Below are 8,070 nucleotides of genomic sequence, written 5' to 3'. Positions count from 1 at the left end.
AATTTTTAGTAACTGAAAATTATAGACTTTTACACTTAACAGGGTGTAAAATTACATTTAGTTTGATGTTTTACATTTCTTTTAAGGTATATATTGCATTTCTTCTTTTGCTATCTGGTACCTGTTCAAGTTTGGTTATTTACTTCGCGGGAAATGGTACGGGGGTCTACTGCTTTCGCCGTCGACAGTTGCGGATTTTCCTAGTGACTGACTAAAATTATAATATTAATAACTATGGGAATGGAAGAAGTTGATGGTCTTTATTTACAGAATCTAGAGGAATATGTGCTCGACGAAGACAAAATTGTAAGTAATACGTGTTACATTTTCCTTGTGATATAGTAGTTTGTCAGTATGGAGAATATTGTAGTTGGTTGCTTGAGGCACGGAAAATTACGTCCAAGGAGATAATTACATTATCATAGAATTAATAAGTGCCAGTAGTCTTAGAACTATGCTTTACTGAATACAGACTAAATTAGTCTGATTGTAATTATAAAAGAACGATTTGATGTACCGACCGAGTGTACCCCTTCGAGCGAGTTAAAATCAACATAAAAAAGTCCATAAACAACATTATCTTCAGAATTTTTCAACTTCTAGTGTTGAATAAGCGTCAAGGGTACCAATGATACTAACCACATTTGTATGAGACACATAAAATACAAGTAAGAATGGTATGATATATTGTTCCGGTTTCTCGTTTTTTTTTACTAATTTAGGAGCGAATGTAGAATATAGAGAATGTCTCCAATTTCGTAAATATTTGGTATACTAACTAAATTTGGCCTTCTAATCACCAGTCTGGGTAATTATGTAGTATCGCCCGAACACCTGTCACTCGTTAATTTTAGCATTGATACTTACCTATTCTGCATTGCGGAACATTCTTTAAGCTGAAGTTATGCCTTCTAATCTCTAATCTGTTGTTAAAATGCGGGTGTCACGTCTGGAAATCGTGAAAAAAGCTGATGTAAGTTGAGATTTTTAAAAAAAGCTGTATCGCATTGTTTTACGAACAACATTTTAACTAAGCTTGCCTAACCTAAGTTTGTGGGGCTATCCATCAGTGGTTTGTGCGGCTACCCGTTCATAATGTACTGATCAGAAGGCCAAAATTAGTTAATCTACGAAATTCAAGATACTTTCTTACCCTAACCTTACCGGAAAAAGTTTCGTGGCAATATCAGTTAAATCTTTTCCCAGTGAGCACATAGGCTATTGCAACAAAATGTAAGTTTTGTAGCACTGTAGCACTGCACAAGATGGCATTTTTCTAGAAGAAGCTCGAACACCTTTGCCAAACCTATCTGTAATCAAAGTCCGCATTCCACATGCTCTTCAAGTAACAAAGCAACAACTAATGCTCTGCAAGTAACAAAGGAACAGTGTGGCAACGCTGTAGACAGCGCAACGGATACCGAACGTCACTTGTTCATATCATCAAACATGATTGTTATGTTTATGTATGGAGAATGATTGCGGTAATGAAGAACGTAAGTTTGCAACATATATAGACAGACGTAAGTGTACAATTTTTACACGTGACCCCCAAATCTTAACTCCAGATACGTTACCAGGACTGCATATTAAGTTAGTGTAAGAAGTAGGAAAGGAATTGGAGACATTCTCCTTATTCTACATTCATACCCTAATTTATATTATTTGGTACCGCAGTTGTATTTTTTATATATATATTTCAGGTTCGCTTACTAAAGTTTTTTTTTTTTTTAAAAAAAATAAAGAGTACAGTATGTATTTTATATTGGCCCTGACTATTTTCATCAGGTGGTGAGAATAGCATAAGGGCTATTTTCACCAAGTGATGAGAATATTATATAAGGCTATTTTCACCAGGTGCTGAGAACAGCTTATGGGACTATTATCATCAGCAAAAGTAATTACCTCACCATAGCATTCGTTGGTAACGTCTTCACTTTGTAATCAAGGGGTCCCAGGTTCAGATCCTATTTTAAAATGTAGATACAGTCCCAATTAGCCTAACTGTGCATAGAGTAGACTTTTAAACAACGAAAGCATTAAGGAATGTAATATTCCTTCATACTTATGTCATGCGACATATTCATCATCATCCTTTGCCGTTTACTGCCTCTGGCTGGGTCGGCATAGAAGTCAAGGCTTTCCATTTTTTCTTGGTCTTCCACCACTCCTCTCTTTCCACTGACATCTTGGTCTCCCCCTTGCCTTATTTCCACTCCTTGTGCGTTGTAAGCTCTTACTCGTAGTCTTTCGGCATCCATTCTTTTCATGTGTCCGAACCATCTCATCTGTGCCTGATCTATCCTGTCCTGAAGCCTTCGCACCCACTGTTTGTCGGATCTCATCATTCCTTATTCTATCCCTTCTAGTCTTCCCCAATATACTCCTTAAAAATGTCATCTCCACTGCCTGCATCTTTCTTTTGTCTCTCTCTGTCATTGTCCAAGTCTCTGCTCCATACAGCACATAGTATGTGTTACATATTACCTTCTTCCATTTCATAGGTACATCCCTGTTCCATATTAATCTTGGAATGCTTTGATATAGTCCACCACCCATTTGTCATATGCGACATATTACCAGCACCAATTCATATTGGAACACTTTGCGATATTTTTCCAACTTCATAGTGTGCAGAAAAATTACTTGTTGTTGTCGATATGAAAATAAATGCATGCCGATATAGCTTGATACACATCAACAACTTAAGAATGCACACATACATGCAGTAGGTCATGCGTATGCACGGTTTAAAATCTAATGAAAATAGCTCAAAAGCTAGCTTCACCACTTGGTGAAAATAGTCACTCTGATTTTTTTAATGTTTGTGTGTTTCCTGTATCATTAAATCAGAGTTATACGCATGCCACATGTACATTTTAACACTGCTAGCCAAATTTTAAAATTCCAGCAATACGGTAGAGTCGACCATATATTAAAATGCATTGCATAGTTATTCATGCTGTTACAATTTGAGCCTTCTTTAGGAAGGTCACTCCGGAGCAAGAATTAATTACTTAATCTAATCTTTTATTAATTATTGAACTAAATGTTTTAAGATCACATTATTGTGATTTCATCATGCTACGAACGCAGTTTTTATGTGGTTCAATTTCGATTTAAGTGTGTTAACACATACTACTAAGTTTTAGCTATTATTTAAGATTTTGTTCAATATATGCTTTCGTGGTTAGATTAGGCAGGTCAGGTTTGATTCTCTTAGCATTAAAATAAAGTCCCTAAATGCATTCTACTAAGGTTCCGATTTACTTCTACATTAATTCCCACGAGTCTACGATACTTACATTCTCTTGTCAATGGAAAGACATTGGCCATGGGAAGAGTGCATGCTTGCATAAGGTAATTTTTAAGTTGTTTTTTTCGACATATATAACTTTTTCAAAATCCAAACAGTGCTCATTACTTTAAGAATGGTTGAAATTGCGTGTGACAATGATTGTCAAAATTCTACAATAATTAGTCTTCCTGCTAGGAGAATCTGAAAAATAATCATAAAACAATCGGAACTGTTACCCCTGAATTATTTCTAGTTTTGTCTATCCCTGCTAATAATATCAGTTTAATTTCATGCACCAGAAATTCATATCATTTCAGAAATTGTAAAATAACCTAATTTATAATCGATGGGTGATCTCCCCCATCTTGAATCATCCCTCCCTCTGCTTATCAATGACACATCCCCACTAGGGATATTTAGTTTCTTCCCACTGGATGTGTGTGAACTATTTATTGCATGTATATCTAGGATCACCAATTCACAGCAAGGGAAAAGCAGGACATGCTGTTCTGAAATGTAGAACACAGATCATTCTCAGTGAAATTATTAGAACATGTTAGTAAATAATGTAAAATTGACACATTTTCAGTTTGAAAAATTGTTTTTTGTAAAATGATTTCTTAAATACAAAATTCCTAAACTAGTACTAATATTCACTATACACTTTTTACTACACATGTTTCAGTCATATTTGTCAGAGGAGCCAGTTTTTCTCAAAATTTCAGGTTTAGTCAAAATATACTTGTGAACTTCCAAACAGTCAAACTTTTTACAAGTATACCGAGCCAGCACCTAAATTTTCACATAATCAGCCCTGGCTCTAGGAATTCTGCCGTCCTGTGCAATTTTACTTCTTCCCCCCCCCCCGTGCAATTTTACTTCTTACCGCCCCTACCCCAAAATATGTACAAAGAAAACGTAATGTATGAGCAACTAAACTTGTTATCGTGGCAATTTCACATGGTATAACCAATTTTTAACATAATAAAATGACAAAACAATATTATTGTATTGTGTGCATATAATGCATCAGATGTTCTGTGAAAAGGCAAGCACTGTTGGCCCAAAAAATGGACTATGGCTATCAGTCGTTCTATGACACTCCTCCAGTGCTGGAGCATCGAGCAATTTTTGTTGCAAAGAATCCATCGTCTGTTTCAGTTTAAGACGTGACGAAAGTTCAACCCATTTCCTGCGGCATTGTAAATGATTCGAAGTTCTTTCGTGTTCATTAAGGTACAAGTGTCCCCAATCATTGTAGCCTTCAGTTGTGAGTGAGAATTTGTTATTACAGAACAACTTACAACAAAAGCAGAGGACAGAATTTTTTTCTACCTTGAATAAACCAGCCACGTTCTGTCAATGTGTTCTCCATTACTTAATTCACAACTGAAATGTGCAGGTGAAAATTTCCTATCATTAGAGCTCCGAGGGAAAATAAAATCAGATCTCGGTCTCTCAGGTGGGCCTTTTTTAACGATCTCCACTCTTTCGGCATCACTCAAATGTGGATTCCATTTTGCTGGATTTGTATATTCTTCATACAGTTCCACTACATCCTGAGCACCAACAAAAGGAGATTCTGTTTCACTTTCTTGCTGAAATACACCATTATCATCAGGATCGCAATTAGAACAACCTGCCACGAGTTCAGAATCACTGGTTTCGAATTCTTCGGCTTTCACTACATCGCATGCCTCAAGTTTCAGAAATTTGTGCAAAGCTCCACTTTGTTTTTCTCATTTGCGTTTACGATATTCTGCACCTGAGAGTTTTTATCCTTTTATCAGACATACCTTAGTTTACAATTACAAATGCAACAAGTAATTTTTAAATCTCTTACGATGACGTGACAAACCAGTTGTTTTAATGACAGCACAAATACACAAGTCTCTCAGTACATTGTCACACTCAAACTCGTGCGCGTTCTCACACATGACATACTATAACTACACTATCGGTACACCGTCAAGATCGTAAATGATTTGCAAGCAGCAATGACCAAAACAGCAGATATTCTTACTATATACGGTATACTTACTATATATATACGATATACTTACTATTGCGTCTTGCACAATTCGGCAATACCTATCATCACCACCTTTCACGATCAACACGTCAAAGAACAATGCAGCTCTATTTCCGACTACCGAATGCGACATGTGAGTTTAACTCAAACCTCGATAACAGGGGGCGAGGCCGGAGGACTGGCAGACTGGCGCGGGATCAAACAATAGATAGCGTTGTAACTTGGCACTGCACACGCACAGTAGATGTTACTTACCATTTTCACAGGCAAAACAATAAAAGCTGCTTTTGTAAGAGACAACTAATATAAACTTTCGGCACCGCTTTCTTTCGCAGTTACTCTTTGATTTTCTTATCCGTTTCTGCTTTATACTGCATATGCATTTAATTTGAATTTTCTCTGTCCCAAGAATACCAAACTGCCTCAAATAATGCAGCTTCCATTTTTTTAACATTTTGCCGCCCCGTGCAAATGCACCTGTTGCACGTACAGTAGAGTCGACCCTGCATATAATGTATGAGAAATGTATGTCTCTCATCAGCCCATTGTATTGGCATTAATGAAAATACTCTCTCAATCATAGGCATTAGGGGAGACCGGGGTAATTAGAACAGGAAACAGCCTGTAGAAGTTCCACTGTAAATTACTCAGAAAGTTACCAATGGATTTTTTAAAAAAATTCTACCATTTAAAAGGACATCTTTTGTATATTTTTGAAAAAAATAATGATCATACCTGCATTGCAAATACTCGTCCAAAAAAAATAATTTGTCACGACAACATAAAATTGTTCCAATTACCCCATTTGGGGTTAATGGAACATAAGTTAGAAATTTCAACTGAAGAGCTTTAGATTGCTGTTGGGGTAATAAGAAGATGATATATAAATGTCCCATTTACCCTGCAAATTTGAACACAATAGCTCTACTTCTTCTGGAGGTATCAATGCTTGTTTAAATAAAATCCCAAGTTAACGTCTTTTTTCATAAAGTTCAATTTCACAGCTGTGAAGCAAACATGTGTGAATGAAAATCAGTGTTCTATGATTTATTTGAAAGGTTACAGGCCATTCTACAATGTAGTAAAGAAAAAACTTCTAATAGTTACATGTACAATCTAGTATACCCAAGCGAAATCAAGCAAATTACGCAATGTTCTAATAACCCCTTTGCAGAAATTTTTGGGGTAATAAGAACTTTGCTTATAAAAACCAGGTAAATTGCCCATAGACAACCAAACTCACATGAAAAGATGTGTGCCCTTATGTTTTATTATAGGGGTGAAGAAAATTTTGCAAGGTTTCTTTCATTCACATCCAGTATATGCAGAATCCGAGAAACACCAAGCATGCGTCACATCATTTTTTGCAGGTGTATAATAAAAGTCAAATAAAACTTACTTTTGTGTAGTTATTCCAATGTCAAATTTTCTGCATGTAGGTTTAGTATAGGTACATAGGTATCAAATGTTATTACACCAGTCTTTTCGTTTTAAATTATTCTACATTAACATGTTCCAATAACCCCATGTTCTAATTACCCTGGTCTCCCCTACTTGGCATGGTCAAATGAGCACCCCTCAAATTCAGGTTATTAAAATTAGCAAGTTAGGGATTAACCTCCTTGGAACTGAGAAGCAAAACAATAAAGAGTAATATGTGTGATTTTGCAAATATCACAGTTTGACAGTTATTTAGCAAATAATCCTTGATGCTACTTTTATGAGATGGAAAACTTTTTGAGCATTCCCCCCCCCCCCCAATTTTAAACCCCAAGTTTGATTTTGCCCCCTCAAAATTAGGCATCAAGTTATGTCCATGCTCTCAATATTTTGAACACTTATCATAACTTGAAATAATATGAAAGATTATGTCCTTAACATAACTTGAAATGGATTCAGAAGTTTCATTTGGGGGTGTTTTTTTGTTCAATAGCGTTGTTCTCTATATTCCCTACTTTGTAATCAAAATATTGATTGATAGGCTCAAAGTCCTAAAAATTAGATATTTCTAGAGGGTGTTCCACAAGAACTTCTGTCGAATACTGAAAATGGGCAATGTTTTTGACTTATGCTTTGGTTCCTTGATCCTTTTATGTTTTTTGAGTACCAGTTACTAATGTGAATGCTTGTTCAGTGCCACAAGCTTAAGTTAACTGATAGGAGAACTCTTTTAGAATTTGCAACACTTCTAAACCTGCTGTTCCTTTCAATAAATTGACATCCTACGGTTTGCCTTGATGCAGTAGAATTTGCAACAAAAGTGGACCAGTGTTCTTGAAAAACCAACTGGAAAACCGTCAAACCTGCAGGAACAGTCTCTTGTGTCTCATCTATTCAACTTTTATTATTTTTCTCATAGTTTGATTTTAGAATTTAATTTAGAATGATGTATTCTATTCAATGTCAAAATTAGATAAACAATTATTGTCCAATCATAATCATATGTAATATACAGGTAAAAAAGATTCTGCAATTGAGGTTTAAATTAATGGATATTGATTATTCTGGGGAACTACAGGGGATGGACAAAAATATGAAAACACCATGACATCGGAACGGGTGATATCAATGCAATTTTTCCGCTTGAAATCTGACGCGGTGCAACATTTTTTTGTTTTGCACCGTGAGATAGGACCCTGTCGGACTGGTAGGAGTCGACAGTTGCAATGTAGCTTACAGTGCAGTTGATACTGAATCATGTCGGAGCTGACAGTGTTTCAAAGAGGTCACTTGCAGGGGC

The 8,070-nt window shown here is 36.0% G+C and overlaps 1 protein-coding gene across 1 annotated transcript in view; it reads left to right on the top strand.

The window, feature by feature from the left end:
- The first annotated feature begins 122 nt into the window (after positions 1-122).
- The window catches only part of LOC145981969 (uncharacterized), a 28,101-nt gene continuing 20,153 nt past the window's right edge, over positions 123-8,070 (top strand). Inside the window, exon 1 of the mRNA XM_083115475.1 lies at positions 123-306. Coding sequence (XP_082971601.1) covers positions 235-306 — 72 coding nt within the window. The 5' untranslated portion in view covers positions 123-234. The remainder of the gene's footprint in view (positions 307-8,070) is intronic.

The sequence above is a fragment of the Lepisma saccharinum genome, chromosome 30 (genome assembly GCF_977018435.1).
Source record: "Lepisma saccharinum chromosome 30, izLepSacc3.1, whole genome shotgun sequence".
NCBI classification, from domain to species: Eukaryota; Metazoa; Arthropoda; class Insecta; order Zygentoma; family Lepismatidae; genus Lepisma; species Lepisma saccharinum.
The sequence above is the reverse complement of the archived record's forward strand: the minus strand, read 5'-3'. Positions and strand labels throughout refer to the sequence as shown.